Genomic DNA, 21137 nt, shown 5'->3' on the forward strand with positions numbered 1-21137 from the left:
ATAAACATCAGACAGCAAGTACGCTTTTTGTTTTTGTAACTTTTCTTTCAGGTTTTTATCTCTATTTGATTCATTTATGAGAAACTGTGATTATGTAACACAATGACTTGCCAGAATCTGTGATTATTTCTGTCTTGGATGTAGGACAGTTTACGTCAAAGCTTCCCTTTGCACCCCGCTCCCGGGTGCTAGAAAAGAGGAAACACAATTTGGTTTAAAACTGGGGCCCTTTCACTAGTCTGTGCTTCCAGGAATGATTAAACATGAATAGGAGGTAGACCAACGAGCAAGTTTACTTGACTCTGACGTGGATAAGCAGACATACAGCACACCAAAGGGACCTGTCTTCCTTTGCCTCCAAAATACAGGTAAGTGAGTATTTGAGATTCCTTTTTTGCCAGATACATGCAAATAATAAATAATACTGTGATAATGCAAATAATACTGTCCTGCAACTTAAGATGTGCTGTAATGTGACTCAATGTGTAGTTTATAAAAGCTGCTATTGCTGATATTTATCTCTCGTGAGGGGAACAGAAGCATATCACCTCCACTTCTCCACAAACAACATCCTGTTAGACAGGAAGTTCGTAAGCGGCAGGCTGGAATACTATCTAATGTAAAGAACATTTTTTTTAGCCCTTAAATACTTGTGATTTTTGTTAATAGATACCACATTTAGGAAGGTATCTATTTTTTGTAGATAAGGACTTAGGAATTATCAATTGCAGATTTTGAACTTTAAGACTAAGCAGCGGTGTGAGAATAAGTCAAAGAGGTTTCAGAAGAACTTGCATGCTCGTTCTTAAATGTCTGCCAATTAAAGTTCATTGTAAGCTCATATTAGGCGACACAAACCTTTCCAAGAGATTTGCTTTCAGAGATGACGGTGAATGTTTACTGTCATAAGCTGTCCTGTGGTTGTAGATGTGTTTAAATAACAGGAATAAGACCTGTCATTTAGTTACTGCACATAATCTCAGACATGTGAAATCAATACTTTTGATTATTTTTTTCCATGATGAAAAGACTCCAAGACGATGTCTAACTTGCAAAAATAATGATTTTAATGCTGCCTTATTATTAAAATCGCTGCATTAAAATCATTATTTTTACATGTTAGACAGTGTTCGGAAGTCTTTTCTACAAGTTTTATTCTTCTTGATTATTCTTTTCCAAACATAATGTTTTTCAAAATCTATGCAATGTCATTACTAATACCAAGTGCTAAATTTCTGTATGCACTGTTATGTGTTTGGATGGATGGATAGATATATACTCAAAGGTATACAGCAATTGTTGGCTACAGTATCGCCAGAAAAAATAAAGGTGAGAGCAAACCCTAGATTTGCTATATAGTTTGTTTGTTTTTTGGCACTATGTCCACTATATTCTTAGCATCCTCACTGATGCCTTCTGCTTATGGTCTGCCACCTGGTCGCTAACTTTTTGTTAAGTCTCCGCCTCACCTGTGCAGAAATACTGTTACAAGTCCTGCATTCAAAATTTTACTTAAATAAATGTACAACGGTATTAGTGTCAAAATAGACTTAAAGTAATGTAGAATGCATTATGCATATTATATCAAGAAATTATAATTGCTGATGCCTTCATGTGTACATCTCTTTCATGTTGCTGCTGGGCTTTTTTTCTTTCACTATGTACCGTTGGCTAGCTTGTGAATTTCCTCCAAGCTCAATGAAGTCTTATCATTTTCCATAATAATATGCCATGATTTATTTGTTAATTTTACTTTTATGGTTATCTCAATATGCAAAATAAATTGTCAAATAAATGTAATGGAATAGAAGTACAATATTTTCCTCTAATTATAGTGGAGTAGAATGATTAAGTAGCAGAAAATTACAAGAAACTCAAAATTTTACTTAAGTACAGTATTTGAGGAAACATACTTTGTTACTTTACAACACTGTAAAAGAACACTCAGTAGACATTTGCTCCAAGCTATGCTAACATTATTTGTAAAGGTCTCACAGCATCTTGTTTCCCGGTGTCACTTTGACATCTTGTCCATGTGTGGCTGTGCTGTGTGTTAGTTTGAGTGCAGCTTTAAGAATATCAGAATGACACAGCGGGAAAATCCTCAAAGTTCCTCATGGGTACTTCCTCTTTTTTAGTCACCTGATATTATTTACAATATGGTAAGAGAAAAACCCTGTGAACTTCTCTAATCTTGCATCACGGGAATGTTGTTCTCGGAGCTGTGCGTGCACAGGTTCGGGGCTGGGGAAGGGGAAAAACAGTGTGGACGGAATGAGCGATATGGCAAAGGGGGTGGACATGTGTAAAGGCCTCATGGGACAATGAGTCACAACCAAGATGACTAAGTAGTATCTTGTGAACTAAACGTCTGTCACAAGTAATCTCAGAAAGGATTAGATAAAGTATTGCGTCTGATTAATTTTGGGATAAAGGACTTTAAAGGTTTGTTAAAGCTTCAAACACAGATCTCAGTGCTTTGTGAGTCTTTTTTATCACAGATGTGAAAGAATTTGTGTCAGTGGTGTGTAGCCATGTGGTGTGCAATAGCAGAGATGTGTGCAGCGCCACATAGCTGGTGTATGTTCAGAGGATGGGGTGCAAACTTGGAGTAGTGTGCAGCATAATGGAAGTGAGCAATGCTACTTTGACATTAAGGTTTGTGCACAGGGTACTCCAAGAGTTTTGCAACAGGAGAGGTGACTCATGGCTTGTCATAAAGAAACAGACAGTTCATGACACACACGCCCCCTCAAATATTTACGTTTTTTTTTTTGGTCTTTTTAAGGGGTGGGAGTTGCACTTTCAAAAGGGAAACACAAGAAATTATATCATCATTAATAGATGCATACAACACCATCTTGTGGTCAATATGGAAATGACAACTTGGATTTCATTTACATTTCCACAGAGGTGCAATAATGCATTTATTCAATAATGCCCTGTCCATGATTGTTTTAGCTTTGCCTGAAGAGCAATTATCTGAGCTTTTTGGGGAAAAAAAAAAAAAAAAGATAATAAAAATGTAAACCATACTAACTGTCATTAGTTATGTCAGCATTTCAAGGTAAGGTTTAGTTAGCATTCTAGCAGAGTGATGAAGAGGTGTGTGGAAGGTGAAGAAGAAGAGGTGGGCTGGAGGAAGTAATGTGCTGGAAGAACGTAAACATTGTCTGCTCTGAGGGCTGACTTCAAAGTGAGACTGTGGTAACCTCCTCTCAGCGGTGCCGCACACCCTTGACCGATGAAAAGCGAAAGTGAATGTTCATCCACGGTCTGCAGCCTCTTCCTGAAAGCACTCTTTGAAGTCACAAAATGGATCTGATTGACTTATGAAGTAGACGCTACATAGAATAGAAGAGAATCATATTTGACAATGCACATGCTGCCGGTGTTTCTTCCACAGTTTAGGCATAATTACATTGTATATAAGCACATTAAAGCTCCCCTGTGCTCTGCCTTCCTAAGTTTGTGCAGACTGGTTTCCCACAATGCAACACTATTAGAAGACTATGATATATTATCTTTAGTCGTGCTAGCAATTCTAGCAGCAGGCACTTTTGTGTGACATGTGAGAGGTGTATATATGGTCATGCAGTCAAATTTAAGATTAAATGTATTGCAGAAAACTTGTTTACTGCCTAAGGCAAGGAAAATGACCACCACCTATTTTTTAATCATTAGTAAAATATTATAAACGACAGAATAAGTAAGTTACTAAGAATTTCACACTTGCTTGCACCAGTAAACTACATGGATACTCAGTAGATCTTGCAAACAACGAAGTATAAAATGCCGAGAATTAACATCTAAGTTTGTCTTGTGAGGATCCACGTAAGATATTAAAGGAACACTTCACCCACAAAATGATCGTTTGTGTATCAATCACTCACCCCGAGCTACACTGAATTCATGAAGAAAACTGTGTTTTTCTCACATGCGTCCACGGTGAATGCACAGTTAAGAATCCAAAAACTGCGAAATTTTTGATGAACTGGAGTAATGGGGTCCATGTTTAACAACAGCAAAATTATCAAAACATCTGTTTACAAACTCAAACAACTCGTGCGGTTTAATCCAAATCTCATTTATCCAGTCGTACACATGCATTTTCGCTAAAACACTAATACTTAAAACACTTCCACATAAAAAGTCTCATGCACAGATGAGTAATGCGCCTGGACAAGCACATGTGTTTAAACTTGCTGCTCACTGGAATACATGGCTCGCGCTACCTGTATGCAGAAGGTTTTAAATCGCAACATAGTAGTGAAAATGCATGTGTTTGGGCAGGCTGTTCTCATGCACTGTTTGTATGTTTTCCCATAAAAAGTAATGCTCCAAAATAACCATGATGAAATATTTGTATATAACCCATGTATTTCGGAAGGCTGTAATCATGTGACCAATGTGCTGACGGGAGTAAAGAATAAAGAGGGAAGCGGTCCTGTAAGGTCGGAGACGCAGGACTTTCCCCTGGAGACTAATGTTCAGAACCATGTTAACTCTGAGTGAACTTTGAGTCATTTTAAGGTATGTCATCACCAGGTTTCTTTTCCTAAACCTAAACTCTGTAACCTTACGTTAAGTGCGTAACTTTAAGTTAAGTATGCAACATGATTTGTTTGTTTTTGAGTTTACGACTGGAAAAATGAGACTTGGATTAACCTACACAAGTTGTGCGAGAACTTGCAAACAGATATTTTGACATGGTTTGCTGTTGTTAAACGTGACTCCCCTTTAACTCCAATTCATCAACAATTATCTCAGTTTTTTGATTCTTCATTCACTGTGGAGGCATGCGAGAAAAACAGTTTTCTTTACTCATTCACGGTAACACACAGTGAATAACTGATATACAAATGGTCATTTTGTGGGTGAAGTACTCCTTTAATAACAAAATTTGAGGAACATAAAAATGTCAGATGTCAAAAATGTGTATTTCTGTAACTTCTTAATGTTAAGTGTGATGAAAATCCCCACCAGTTTCATATGTAGTAACAAAATGAAAGTTGATTATACACATTATTTTCCATCCACTGGATTGGTTTGTTTTATACGCATAATGTAAATATATCCACATGTGGATCTTAAATTGTTTTGACTCTCCTCTAGTCTGTGGTGCTTGAACAAGGCTTCTTCCCAGACATGCCTGTCTGTCTTTGTTCCAGCGACTCACAAGCAGTTTGCAGTCCTTACCGAAATTCTGTTTAGGCCTCGCAGATTATCTAATATATGTGATTAGATGCTTTAATATCGTTACCAGGTAGTCATAGTTATGAGTTTTAGTCTGTTAATTCTCAAAATTGCAAGTCTAATGCAGTTATGGAAGTAAAGAGGCAACAGTTGAGTGGCAAGCTTTAGAAGTGTCTGAATCTGCTCTATAGTTAATGTATTATGTGTAATCCCATATGCGGTTATGATTAAAGAAGTTCAATGTCCCTGCACCTCTCCAGTGCAGATTATTGTGCTTTTGCGGAGCTATAATAACCCGTTAAAATTAAGTGACAAATTCATACACATTTTACATGGCTTCCCTAACAAGTGAGGTCCTATCAAAGCCATATTTAAGTGACTGGAATCAGAACAAACAGTCGAGGAATAGCTGAGCCACACAGGCTGAAAACACAACCCTTAAATGGTGACCTCAGCTCTTCACACAACCTGAACACACTCTGTAATAATGACCTTGTGTGAAGGGTGTATGTTGAGAAGACTTTGCCTGTGTGATCAGTGATAGAGGCTGGATCTCCTGCATGTCTGAGCTCTTCATCATTATCTTGGCTCGCTGACTCATGTCTTAAGCACAAGGAACAAAACTCTCGCAGCGGCCTTGTTCCCGACGCAATGGGACGCCGGGAGGGACAATAAGAGAGAATTAGCGGTGAAAAAAGCAAATAAATAGGTGCTTCAATACATGACAGCCCCGCGACAAAGCCCACTGTGGATGAGAGGGACAGAGAGAGAGAGGAATAGAGAGAAAGAAGATAGAGAGAGAAGGAGAGAGGCCTTGATGAAAATAAATAGTGGAGCTCAAAGGGAGGCAAGGGTTGAGCGGATTGGAGGTGATGATGAGTGGAGAGCTGTACAAAGTAGTACATCTATGGGAAAGGTTTTAATGAGGCGGACGTCTGTGTGTGTGTGTGTGTGTGTGTGTGTGTGTGTGTGTGTGTGTGTGTGTGTGTGTGTTTTCTCATCTGTGACACAGACACTCAGAAAATCCTCAGCAATGATACTCCAAACTTCCTGTCTCCTTGTGGGTGAGGATTTGTTAAGTGTGCAACATGGACAGACAGTCAGACAGACAGACAGATGGACAGACATACAGATAGATGGTTGGGTTACACAATTCAAGGAATCTTCTATGAATATTATTGGACAAAACCCAGTCGCCTGAATAAATGTTTGCATTGTATATTTCTGCAAATCATGGATACGTAACATTTGTGACAAAAGGTGACAAAAATCCAAGTAAATTAGGTATTTGAGCAATTAAAAAAAAACAAAAAAAAACAACATAATTCAAATTCTAATTAAAAAAAGCCATCACTTAAAGGGAAATTTCGGTTTATTTCAACCTGTCTCCTGTCGTCCTAAATTTGTTTCAAGTGACTAGTGACATAAAAATAATAGTTAGCATGTTAGCCGTTAGCCTAGATACCGCCGGGGCGCATAGTAGCATCAGACCCGTTAAAACGTAAGTGAAAGGGCATACTTCAAGTGCAAAGTTAGTCCACTAAACAAGCTTTTTTTCCACAAAGACCGCCTCATATCGTTAGGATAAATGTCAGAGAACATATAGAAAACGGCATGTAAACGTGTTGTCTTACCTTACCGGTGTGCTGCCATGTTTGTTTACCATTTAGCTCTGCTTTCCAAAGCGCGGCCGAAATATCGTGAGAACATGCAGCAATCTCATACCGTGCCTAGGCTAACGGCTAACATGCTAACTATTATTTTTCTGTCACTAGTCACTTGAAACATATTTAGGACGATAGGAGACAGGTTGAAATAAACCGAAATTTCCCTTTAAAAATATGAACATTTATTGCTATTCAACAAGCACTCAAAAAACCTAACCATTTCATCCATCATTCATTCCATCAACAAAAACAGCTGCTGTCTTCAACAGCAAATACTGCTATCAAGTCAACATCAAATAGCTTACACTAATGTCTCCACATCACACTGAGTCTGGTTTTGCTGAAGATAATAAGCATACCACAGCTACATGATTGGGATTTTTGTTTACTGTAGATGGTCCAACCACTGAGACAACTGCTAAGCAGGGACAGATGAGCCCAGAAAATCTGTCAATGTTTCACTTCCACATTTATAAAGAACATGGTTTAGAAAGTACATGACTGTTGTTTTGATGTTCTGGGAAAGTACTGGCTGCTGGCTAGTGCTGAAGCTAGTAGTTTGGCATTAGCTTTAGCTTTTGGATATCTGGTTAAACCAGACAACCTCTAGACAACACTTGGTGGGATATTCAAAGTATTTTTTTATAGAGTCATCGACTATGGCTGTAATTATACATCAATCTGGATTGATATATTGATTCACTAAACAATATTATAGCTGCAAAGTGGAAACACCGATACAAATTGTCATCTTCAAGGTACGCTTTTTCTTTTATTCTTATGATATATGTGTCATTATTTCCATATCTTGACATTTATACTGTTAATTCTTAATGATAAATACTTTCCTGAGTTAATCCTGATGTTAATTAATGACATGGGTTTTGGCCTAAAAAGGTCACTAGGTGGCGATCACTCTCAGAGTGTATATTCTGTACTTAGAATCAGAGAGAGGGCAGTAGTGACAGGATTTCTCGTTCACTTGTGAGAGCTGGTTCTTTGGCTCTTGTTCACTTTGAAGAGCTGGTTCAAGGGTGGGGGGGGGGGGGACTCCACAGATATAAAGTTTGGTGTAGCCACAGCAACGTCATTTATAAACAACAAGCCTGTCAATACAAGAAAGTGCTAGCGGATAGTGGGTTAGTGGGTTAAACTAGGAACTGGCTCGTTCACTCTAAAGAGCCGGTTCACTCGTTCACTTCAAAGAGCCGGTTAAAAGACTCGGCTCGTTCGCGAATGTCACATCACTAGAGCGCAGCGTGGAAGCTCATGTCGCTAGAATGTTACGAGACTAGTGAATGTAATGTATGCTACGCTCCTTGAACAGTAAAATGTTGTGAGAGAACCTGAGATGTTGTGCACTTTTCATTTTGTGAGTTAAGATGCAACAACATTCAAACTGATATCGTCTCAAATGACAGCAGGCTTCTGAATTAAATGGAATCCAAATTGTATTGTGGCAGACTTTGTGATTAACTGATAGGTGATCAATCATTGACATTCTGTATCCAATAGCTAGTTGCAAAAACAGACAAAAAGAGACCAAAGCCTTACAATTAATGTCGCTTTCAAAGTATAATATGTAGCCCATATAGACAAAGTTTTCTCACTGATGACAAATGAACAGGTCAGAACACAGAGACGGTGGGGCAGACCTGAAGCCTTATGTAAAGAAGCATGAGCAGCGCAGCCCTGTTTCCGGTTGTCTTCCGGTGGCTCCAAGGCTTTGTATATCTGCTCCATCTTCAGAGCAGCAGGAGGCCTTTAGTTCTACTGTTAGCTCTCAGTTGGATTAAAAGCAAGTCAAAAAGGCCCAGATAGGGGTAACACTTTTTGAACAACCATGGAATCAAAGGGAGGTGGTATCAACATACAGTCAACAATGGGCCACATTAACTGAGGTAATGAAGGTAGAGAAGAGGACACCTGAGACTCTGAGGACCAGCTTCCAATTAACCAGATGTAGGCCAGACTATGTTAAATAAGATTACCTACAGCTAACAAATATCATTTTATTATACTTTTTTACCTGAGATTCAGCTACAACAGGGCTGTGACTAACAATTATTTTCATTATTGACTAATCGGCCAATAATTTTCACCATTAATCAACTAACGGTTTAGTCTATAAAATGTCAAAATGCTCAACACAATTTTCCAGATCCCAAAGTGTCATCTTCAATTTGCTTCTTTTGTCCAACAAACTTTATTTACTATCATATATGACATTTAAGAATAACGTACCAGTAAATGTTTTACATATTTGTTTGAAAAATGACTAAAACAATGAATCGATTATCAAAATAGCTGCTGATTCATTTTCTTTCGATCAGTTACTCGCTTAATTGATGGAACTGTCGCAGCTTAAAGCCACAAAGGATTTTTATTCGCTGAATGGAAAGTGGAGGGCAGCTGCCTCTTCCAATGCTGCCAACAGTGGATTAACATTCCTCACTTACAACACTCACACACACAATCTGTGTGTATGATGTGAGATAATGAACACGGGTTCAATTTGAATCTGCATTTAATCATTCATACTATACTGCTGATTTAATGTAAATACGTTTGTGGCTGTCATTGTTAACTCAGGTAAACAAAGTGAAGCTGCAATATTTCACACTGGAGATGACGAATGATGACGAGTACCTGGTTAAACTTGCAGGTATTATAAAAACCTGTATTCACTGTTCATACCAAAGCTCACACTGATCTTAAACCCCTGGGGTAAAAAAGGGAAACCTAGTGCTGAGTTTAACCAAAATCACAATCTTTCCCTTACCTTAACCAGTGCTACAGCCATTATGTTATTATCACAGTGAAATTATGGATGCAATTTAGTAATACACACGTACTTTAAAGGAGACATGGTTGATCAGGCGATGAAATCCTGATCCATACTCATTTGAAAGTCAGTGGTTCAGTATGGGCTGGCAAATTCAAAATATAATCTCTTCAGGTACATATTTCATCTCTGACCCTGAGCCATTCCACCTAAATACACACTTTATGGGATAGCATGGAGCAGGAGTAACTGGGTGACAAAAGCCAAGTTGAGTGGCATTCTCTTACCCATAAAACACTCTTCGTGTGCTAAGCCAGTTAATTGTTATTTAAGAAAGATGCCTTGCTCATGGGCAAACAGAGACGCTCACAAACCACAGACAAAGACTCAGGCTAAACGCACACAGACGAGCCACTTGTTCCAAATGACCATTCTTGGAGGAATGCAGCTAGGTGGACAAAACCCTTTCTCTACATGTACAAAAACCTGTTTTCTCATGCCCACGTCATCGACACATTTTTTAACGCAGTGCCTAGAACCGACTGGCAAACTCTGCAGAAAAGGTATTCTGCAATGTTGGCGACAGAATAAAGGCAATTAAACACTGTTTGCACCATGGTTGGACGGCCAGGCAGCCGTACGCCTCGCCAATTAACCTAACCTCATAAGGAAAGAGAAGAGAATCTAGACTCGGAGATTATAATCACACACATCCTCTTTGTGTTCAATCAGTTCTGCATTGTAGCAAATGTATGAGTCTCCTATTTTGCATGTATTCTCCATTAGTACTCCAGTGGCAGTGACAGCTAATTTGCACTCAGATATTGTAATTTAGATATGAAGTGCTTACTTACTTTCACACTTGTGCCCTTGGCTCCCCCTGGGACCATCGGCTATTGATGACTACCCCCCTATCTTAACCACTTCTGGGCAAGTTTCTCCAGTGTGTTTCAAACGTGGCCTGTCACCTTTATTTCAGCCTTCAACGAAGAAATTAAGTGGTATGTTTTAATTTGTATCATGGCACCAGTGATTCTCAATGCTAGGCCTTTTCATGCATCTTTTGTAGGCTGAAAGAAAGTCTGAATATCTCAAGTTAATTAAAAGCACCAAGCAAAGCAGTGCATGTGAATGTACATCGGTAGTACTTTCCATTTTGCTTATCCTTACCTCAGACTTGACTCTTTTTTTTGCCTATTACTGTATTCAGTGTCAAAAATAAAGAAAAAAGAACATTAATATCACAAAAATGGGCACTACATATTTAGCTGAATGGATGATATCAGTAAAAATTGATACAAAAGGATGGTTGGCAGCAATTTTTTCCCAATGAAATAACCTTTTGATTATACATCAACTGATTCTGGTTAAGGGCGGCACGGTGGTGTGGTGGTTAGCGCTGTCGCCTCACAGCAAGAGGGTTGCCGGTTCGAAGCCCTTCTGTGCGGAGTTTGCATGTTCTCCCCGTGTCAGCGTGGGTTCTCTCCGGGCACTCCGGCTTCCTCCCACAGTCCAAAGACATGCAGATTGGGGACTAGGTTAATTGATAACTCTAAATTGTCCGTAGGTGTGAATGTGAGTGTGAATGGTTGTTTGTCTCTATGTGTCAGCCCTGCGATAGTCTGGCGGCCTGTCCAGGGTGTACCCTGCCTCTCGCCCGATGTCAGCTGGGATAGGCTCCAGCCCCCCCGCGACCCTCAAGAGGATGAAGCGGTTAGAAGATGAATGAATGATTCTGGTTAAGTCACGCCTACGAGACACTTTGATCTGAGGCATGCTGCTTGTTGTAACTTCAGCTAAACGGGCAATCAACTTTGTCCGATCATTAACTTCATGATGGAAATATTAAAACTGTATATATCAAATCAAATGAGGGCTCATTTATTCATTTCAAAATGAAAGTGGATCACTTCCAAAACACCAAAATAGCTTAAAGGAAAATTCTGCTATCAAACATAACGTTCTCAATTCTGATAAGAGACAATTAAGAGTCCTGCTATACATGGCTACAGAGAACATAAGTAAATAGTGTGGACATGACAGACGCCTGAGCCTGTGACTAACATGTGCTAATAGGGCTGAAAATCCGTCTTCCTTAAGGCTTTTATAAGAAACTGTCCAGCTTTTAAGATCAGCAACCAGTCAAAACACGTCAACCATTGTCATCAGCTCTAATGTACAGCTGTCTGAAGTAACTGGTTTAACACATTTCTCTAACCAACATTAACATGTGCAAACCAGCACACATGCAACCACATCTCCCAATCCATCTCCCTCCTGCCCTCTTGTTTCCTTTCTTCTACAAATAGCCACTGAAATTCAGCAATGAGTCATGATGTAATAAGGATATAACAATTTTGTTACACAATTGGTTAATATTATGACTAATTGTCATTTCTTGTTTTTGTTGCTTAGATCCATCAGAAATGTTCCAGTCAAACTCCAGCTCGGACAACCAGTGGACGATTAGTCAGAGAGATGACGGAGAGGGTTTCTATGATTCTGGACCACATTCACATAGCTGGCCTCAGTTCTGCCACCCTCGGCCCAGCAGCGCCGTTTATCGGTCCTGCTCTCAGCGTCCCTATGGTGGAGCCTACACCAGAGCACACATCCCTGTTTGGTGCCAATCCCAGAACACATGGAAGGTAGGTGGCCACAAAAAAATGTCAGGTGAACACTATATAAACTAGAATCACAGCATTTATCATGATATAGCAACAACACTGAGGGTGTCCAGCCATGCTAGCAGATTAGTGAGGCTGTACTGACGATGGTATCATGCACCAGGGCCATAATCACCCATTTAACATTGGTGGTGGTGGTCGTGGGGGGCATTTTCAATCAACACCTTTGGTGACCCAACCCTCCAGGGGGGATCTCAGGGGAATTTGCCCTAGGAGAAATTTTTAGAACTTAACAACTTCACTAACAATTTTCAAGCATTTTCAAACAAATCTTAGATCATGCGTTCTCAAAGTTTTAATGTGGGGAGCCAGCACGTGATCAAGGGCCACACGGAAAATGTGCACACACTATGACTGTTTTTATGACATACATTAGCCACTAACACTGTACAAAACCTGTAACAATAGACAGTGATATAACCTACATAACACTCATATTACATGCTAGTTTTCAGATTTTTTAAAGTACATTTAAAATGAATGAGATAAAGAGACAGTACAGTGTTTGAAATGGATTGTACAGCAGTCAAGCAATGCCCCCTGCTGGGGTATGGCAATGCCATTTGGACAAAACACACACATAACTGCAGTGCAATGTAATATTAGCTCCAGTTGTAATAATAATAGCAATCAGTTAAGTTTATTTATGATTACGATTACATTTGCTGATGGTTATTTTGGATGGTGGTGTGTGGTTGACTCTCGTAATATGGTAAATTTTTTCTAAAACTTATTCAAATATTGGGGTGGATGCCCCACCCAGTACATATCATAATTACTGCCTAGTTATGTATGATTTACCTTACTCAACAACTTAGTTTAGCACATTAACATGCAAACATTTGCTAGTTACCACAAAACAGAAAGTGCGCCTGAGGTTGTGGTGATTAAAAATGTCAGCAGTTGCAGGTATTTGGTCATACACCAATCAAACCAAAAGTAACACCAGTTAAAAGTAAGATGTGATAATAGCACTAGATAAATACTTAAGAAAAAAACCCGTTATTACAGCTTATAGTGAGAAAGACATTAAAATTGCATGACAATCCATCCAATGGTTGATGAGATATTTAAGTCTCAGCCAATGCATTGAACCATCTGCCATCCATAGAGCTTGTTCTCTAAGTAGACAAAGTTTAAAGACACTTACTGATAAAAACATAATATATATGTAAGACGCACTTGCATTTGTGTTTTATTTACATATTATTTTACATTAATGTGTTAAAATATTCTGTAAGGATCAGTAAGTATCCCTATCTAGCTTTTGTCGATACATAACTGATCTCCAAATGGCAGCTATGTCTCCCCTGTGGCTTTGTTTTTTAAGTGCATTGCTCTCCCATTGTTCCTCCCAATCGTTTTACATTACATTGCATTTATACAGAGCTCCAACAAAGAACTGTGATCACAATGCAAACAGCTACCACCTCCGCCATCAGTGTGAGTTTTTGTTTGCCACAAAATTCCCCTAATAGCCCATATATCACCACAGGTATATAATCACTGAGGCGTCAGGTTAAAAAATGTTGTCACACGTATAATTACGGGGCTCCATTAAATGCATCAGCTGTCATCAATATGAAACCCAACAAGGTCGTAAACACAGCGGGCCTCCTCTGGTGAACCTCCTCATGCCTGCTGGCTGTATGTAAACAACATCAGTGACACATTGTTGTCTACTCATCACTCATCACAGCCATTTAGAGGCCTTTGAATAAAAAGGTTACTAAACAGGGTTGTTAAAGTGAAGATCAGTGTTGTAGCGAGGCTACCTAGTTTACTGATATCACTCTCCTCAATTGCTGCTCTCAGCAGCAATACATTGGTGTGCTTACAGTATGTTTATAACCATCTGCCACTCATACATATGATCCTGACTGTGACTATATTGCTGCAATTCACACACGTCAGGACCCATCTGAATGAACTCTGTGTGTTAAGGGGCATTTCTTTGGAATTCAGTCCCCAGGGATTGTAGCGCCATTGTCCAGGCAACTAAAAACCCCGCACAATGTGCTGACAGATCACTGAGCCATAACTGGCTACTACAATTACTGTATGCCACTGGATGCATGCATACTGTGTGTATTCATGTGCTCTTGCGTATGTGCATTTCTTTCAGATTGCACGAAGATTGCAGGCCTCATATGGGATTTAAAAAAATAAATCTATTTTCCTGCTTTGCTTTGATGCAAAAGTGAGACTGAATTTTGGATGTTTGGGATACTATTGTGTAAGGAGCCAAATGACTCCCAGATCGGCTGTACAGGCTTTGGGGAGGGAATTCCTGGAAGGGAGATATGAATCAGACTATCAGAGGAGGAGGAACAGAAAACATCCCTACATTAGATGGATGACTGATAGACTTCAAAGCATTGTTGCAGTATGTTTTCTCTCTTCTGTTGGAGGCCTTTCATGTGCTAAAGTTGCTCTGGTGTGTGATGTGTGTGTTTGTGTGCATGAGGAAATGCGTGTGGGTGTTTGTGAGTCGATACCAGCCTCAAGGTACAGGCTGCCCCCTCCAGTACCAGAGTCAAAGAGGTTAGGTGGATGCAGGTAAAGGCGAAGGGTGGAAGATTCCTCCTCCAAATAAAAACAACAGATCATGATGCCATTAAGAAGAAGAAGAAGAAACATTAAGCAGAACATTAAAGGTCTAGTTCATAAAATTTAGTGGCATCTGGCTGTGAGGTTGCACAACTAAAACTTCTGCCATGTGCTAAGCATGTAGGAGAACTACAGTGGCTAATGTGATAGTGCAAATGGCCCTGCCTAGAGCCAGCAATTGATGTGTCCGTTCTCGGCTACTGTAGAACAACACGGCAGACTCATTTGAAGAGGCTCATTCTAAGGCGGAATTTATACTTCTGCGTTGAATCAATGCCGTAGCCTGACATGCACCTCCCCAGAAATGTAACTACACGTTGCGATGACGCAGACCTCCTGTCTATTTTTGTAAGCTGAAACCATTTCCCTCAGTGGAAACAAAGCTTTAATTTACTTTGATTTCACAGATGAGATACAATAAATTGTGAAGACAATAAAGCCTCAACAAAATAGCATTTTAAGTCTTGTTTGTGATTTATCCTGGCTTCTTATGAGCAGAGGAAATCTTCGCTCATCCCTATCTATACAATGTAAAATGCCATAGGCTTGTGCTAATAATGTTAGCATGTTACATTTGTTTGGAAAATGTGTTTTCGTGTGACAGTTGTTTTGTCAGTGAACCTTGTGTGTTGTAAGGAAAAGATTGCTAGGCACTAGGCTAATTTATACAATGTAAAATGCCATAGGCTTGTGCTAATAACATTAGCATGTCGTATTTGTGGGGAAAATGTGTCCAGAAAAAGACAACTGTTTGTCTGTGAGTGCTGCGAGTTATAGTGAAGCCAATTTGTGCACTAGTGTTTGAAATTGTCTCTATTAAGCCATGTTTAATGTGTGTTTTGAATCAACTAAACTTTACAGCACTCCATAGAAACCCCACTGCCAACTAGTGCTTTGCAGGTGCAGATGCAGGGAAAAAATTTGTAGAACATACTTAAATTTTATAGTTACAGTTCACTTATGTAAAATTTGCCTCTGTTGGGAACATAAATTGGGCGTCACATGGAGGCACCAATTATGTTGGGAACAACAATATTAGGCCTCACCAAGGGGACACCATTAATGTTGTAAATTGGCTATCAGAAACAATTAATAATTATTAATAATAATTAAAAATTATGTTAAATAATGTGACTTAATCAACATTAAATCACCTTGTGGGGCACCATTCCCGGAAAAGGGAAAATGATAGCCAGTTAAAGATGTCAGTCTCATAAAATACACTAAACTATTAATTGGAATTTTGATTAATAATTAAATAATAACCATAACCAAAATTAACAGTAAAGCCTGAAGGATTTCAGAGTTCTTGACACAGCAGAGGTTGACTATTCTGATGACGATAAGAATCTGGGTGCAACGGCCAGTATTTCAGGGGTTCTGATGTAGCCAGCGAATATGTGGGCAGAGATGTCCTCTTCAGTGTGCTGGTCATTTTACAGCTAATCTCTATAAAAAGATATTTGTGTATGAAATCAGATAAAAGAATTTAAAAAAGTTAATAAAGATTTAAATTGTCATCAAACAAAAGCCAATGGGTTCCAAGATTAAGAGGTTTGATTCACCCCCAGAAATCAAGCCCCACCCTACATTAACTCAGTCTTGGTCCTGGGCAAGTAATATATATATATTAAATAGGGATTGTATAAAACTTGTCCTCAGTAGTTAGATGTGAGAATTGGGATGGGCTCATGACAACACACACCCTACATTATTCATAACATTCATGACCAGTACACTCCTGCTATAAACTGTATGAACTCTGCTGTTCAACTGCTGTACAAAAGTTATAAGCTGTCAATTGATTTGTTTTCTACTCCCCTCATGTGCATGACGTTGCTTGGAAGCCCGTCTATATGGCCATCAAACCCTGACTTTACAATATATGGAGGTCAGCTTTTTCACAACATTCACAGAAACTTGCAGCTCTACATTCTGTATGATGAAAAAAAACCAACTTGGTATACAGTACAGTACATAGAGTCTAGTGTATTAAATCACACAAACAGCTTGGTGTTAGGCCAGCAGCATGTTTCAAAATCAAATCTGGTGAGTTCTGAAACTGCTGTCACATACAGCAGCAACACTACAACTCAAGGCTTGTCCGTCTAATATCCGTGGCCTGTGAGTCACGGTGGAAGCAGACACATAGCTTCAGTGTGTTGTGGGGTGGTGCATGCAATGCAAAAGTTTCCAACAATTCAGCCGGCCAGCTTGTACACACTGTGGCAATCAAAGACAAATCCACAGTGTTTTGTTTTGCATCGTCACTTTTTGCAGATTCGTTCAATCTCAAAACAAAACATCAAGGGAAGACAAGAACTAATAAGAATGCAAGAGACTGAGAGAGCACAGATAAAAAGCGGGGTGTCAGGGCAGCAGGGACACTAGCAGGCCAAAGCATGCGAGAGCAGCAGTGATTGGTTTGGACCACCCATCTGGACTGGCTGAGCGCCTGGGCTGGCTGGACTGCTGTTTGCCCGCCGGACTGAGTGCACGGATGAATGAATGGAGGGATGGAGACAGACAGAAGTCCCGTGTGATGATTCAGATAGATGGAACAACGTGTTGGAAACATTAAACATGTCAATGGAAAACACACATGCTATCACCAGCAACCACACGCAATTACGACTCATTCTGTACACGGTATATCAGTTCAGCAAGGTTCAGGTTCAGTTCAGCTGAATCCATTGGTCACATAACATAAAAATCTGTAAGCATGTTAACCATTTTTCAACCCAATGACCCTGAAATGCAGCTTGATCATAGCAGAGTCCCTTACATTATATATAACTTCATAATATATATTACTTAGATACAACAAGTAGATCCATCCAGGCAATCTGATTGGTCAACTAGACATTGAGAACATGATCATATCAGCATGAGAGTACCCAATCCGCATCACTGAAATATATCTTAGTTACAACAAGACAGAATTGTGTTGGCGTGGTTATTTATTCAGATTAAGGATATCCCACAATCTCTACAAAACATTAACATTAGCTGTTGCTTTTACTGTTGCTAGGTCATTACTAAGACTTTGCCTACTTCCTGGAGTAGTAAACCTGATTTCATTACATAGATAGATACCATAGATTTTATATAACGATGGAGCCAAAATATCCCAGATACAGCCGCTGCCATCTTGGTGATGATGTCATTTGGAGCCAGAGTGGTCCGTGTATCATTCGTTCATTCCATTTTCAATTTAAAATCAAAAATCAAAAAACGAAGAAAAAAAAGGTTAGTTTTTTCATTATTCGTTTAATAATCAAATTCAAAAATACAAAAAACGGTTTGTTTTTCTTATTTTTGATTTTATGCTCACATCAAAAATAGCAAATCGAAAAATGGGCCACGATTAAAATTTGATTTTGAATTTTCATTTGATCCAACTTGCGTGACCCGGAACTATTTTCTACGGAAGCACATTGCATTCACTGGATAAAAAAAACATTAGACACCTTATCTCGTAATTACACAATTAATAGCCTAATTAATTATATATGTGGAAATAGCCTGTGCTGCCTTTGTTAACCATTTCACATACAGAAGTTACTCATTTCAATGCTGCAGCCACAGTGAAGGGGGTGAAATAATTGATCCAGGAGTAGCTGCAGTGCACAACAACAACCAGCAGGTGACACATGTGAGCAGTTGAGATGCAGCGTCCAACTGAAACTGTTTGAGAATTAGCAGTACTGTTATATTTTCTGCCGGATCTGTACAACAACAACAGAAACAAAACAAAACTCACAAAATCCATCCCGGCTCATCTATCCACTGCTTCAACAATCACCAACCCTGCTTTGCTTTAACTCTTAATTCACCCAGACAGATGTGAAAATATATTGGCTCTATACATGTAAATATTACTGTTTAACATACTGAAGTAAGCCTTTAAAATACTGACGAAACTTCCTTTTTATTTATGTTTTGTACACTGTATCTACTTACAATCCATTTCTAGTTTACCTTGTGTCCATGAACCTTTCATTCATCAGCACTGTAGGTATCGTGAGACAGTCACACAGCTGGCAGAGAGTGAGAAGTTAGGTTGATATATATTTGCTAATCAGATCTGTCTAGAAAACACTAATTAGTAAATAGCAGCCGATAGTTTTGGGACATTGGTTTTGCAGGTCAATTGCACAAAACCTGTTTTTGACCCTATCTGCATGCTCAACTCGTCTAATTTACACAGCATACTGTAAATGAAATTAGCTAATCAAATGAAGCCTCAGACTTAATTTGTGTTTTCTATGTTCACCTGAGGGAATTATCCCAAAAGGGACATTGGTCTCACTTGGGTTTTCTTATGCAGTTCACCCCTATAAAAGCAGAACTATATGTAGTGTAGCTGGGAAGCTAATGAAGGAGGCTTTTTTATGTTGTTGGTATGGAACTAACATTGAGCATATGTAAAGGAAACACTATTTTCATATGTTCACTGATAGTTCGGACGCATCTAACATTCTGAAATTAGAGAACTTCTCTGTAAATATTTTGGAGATATGAAACATACATTTTTATGACAAAAAAAGAAAATCAGTAAAAATTCCAAATAGGGTAAAGAATTAACATGAATGGTTTCTATCTCACTATCCAGTCTTAGTATGGCGCCCGGCCTTTGAATGAATACATAATTCCTTTGCTCAACAAAATAACATTTAGACACCATTACAACCTCCTTTTGATGTTGCCTATGATAGAAATATCATCTTCCTTTGCATAACTGGGTGATGAAACTACTCTCTTTTGGAGAGATTTTCCACAGAGGTCTTTCCCCTGACCCCTTCTGATATGGCAGGGTTATCTAAGACACTAATCGGATTAGACAGAATAGCCCTCTAAATGTTCCACGTTTGGTTCTTTAGTGTCTCGCATTGGACATAACTCCATCCTAACAACACACACGTACACATACATCGCCGCCCCTCCAGCTCACCCTTGACCTCCACCTACACTGATTGTTCTTACAACGGCAAAGATCAGGTCATTAGACTGTCTCGATAATTGACACGCAGAACAAAAACACGGGCCACTTCTGGATGAAACATATCATAATCCCTCGAGGTGGGGCGGCGGGGGGTTTCAAGGCCACCAAGATAGCTATTCACAGCATCCAGAGACATGGAGGGACCTCCGGGAAAGACATTGTGAGGTGTTGGTATGAGACTTGGTATGACACCCCTGGGAAGAATGGTGATTAGTAACTACACTCTAGGGCATTTGTTGAAACATACACTTGGTATTGTTTGATGCTTTCTTAATGCTACTAATGGTAGTGAGCAAGTTAAGGATGTCATAAAGGAACAAGCTTGTTCTTGCTGCACATAGATACACATAAACATCTCTGTTGATTTACGCAATGATGGATTAATTCCCAACAATGAAAACATAAACAAAGGTCAGCACACTGTAGCTTCCTTTAGTGCAATTATTAGCACATCCACAAGTGACATTTTGAGCAGTTGCTCTTCTTCAGAAGTCTGAATAACATCTGTGCAGAGGTTGATAATGACAGCAAGATGACAAAACCAACATAAAAAAAATTCTCTCTGTCTGTAAAATATAAATAAACACAGGCCGGTGTACATACATGTCAAAAAAGAAAATGAAAAAAAAGACTGTGCAGTACATGTTTGAACGCTAGAATATTTTAACTTGAGTCAGATGCACATGAAATCGCTGAACTGATGCAAGAATGCCAGTATGTCCTCGGCATCATATGTCCCAGAAGGATCTCAATGCTGATTGGCTATCGCTACACGAATCGGTCGCTAAAGTTCAGATCTTTCAACTAGGAAAACTGAATAAGCCTTGACCCAAACTGTGCTACTTGCTTCCTTCGCACCACTTAATTTGCATGTTTCGTGTCATTCACTTCGCATCAGTCAATTAAATGAACTTCATGAGAAAATGTTGTTATTTAACGTCTCTGACAAGTTGCAAAAATGTTGATACTTAACTTATCACTAAAATGTTCACTGACATTGTATTTATTTCTCGCAAACATACGCAATCTGACGATTTCAAAATACATTCCTGCTGAAACATCGACGGTTGTGGAGATTTTGGTTTAGAAGCTTTTATTAGTGAATATTCATGGTAGAAAGTGTCACTTTACACCATTAGAGTGATTCTCCCTTGCTATAATGGCGGAACAGAGGCATGGAGAGCACA

General features: G+C 39.1%; 1 protein-coding gene across 10 annotated transcripts in view; it reads left to right on the forward strand.

The window, feature by feature from the left end:
- The first annotated feature begins 227 nt into the window (after positions 1-227).
- Positions 228-21137, forward strand: part of tfec (transcription factor EC) — a 69535-nt gene continuing 48625 nt past the window's right edge. For 5 of the 10 annotated variants that reach the window (XM_050035878.1, XM_050035880.1, XM_050035877.1 and 2 more), the window contains exons 1-2: positions 7507-7621; positions 12064-12296. In XM_050035878.1, the coding sequence (XP_049891835.1) occupies positions 12075-12296 (222 nt within the window). In that variant the 5' untranslated portion in view covers positions 7507-7621; positions 12064-12074. Of the gene's footprint in view, positions 369-7506; positions 7622-12063; positions 12297-21137 lie in introns of those variants that run through there. The other 5 variants (XM_050035874.1, XM_050035882.1, XM_050035886.1 and 2 more) reach the window with 3 other exon arrangements.

The sequence above is a fragment of the Epinephelus moara genome, chromosome 23, assembly GCF_006386435.1.
Source record: "Epinephelus moara isolate mb chromosome 23, YSFRI_EMoa_1.0, whole genome shotgun sequence".
Lineage (NCBI taxonomy): Eukaryota > Metazoa > Chordata > Actinopteri > Perciformes > Serranidae > Epinephelus > Epinephelus moara.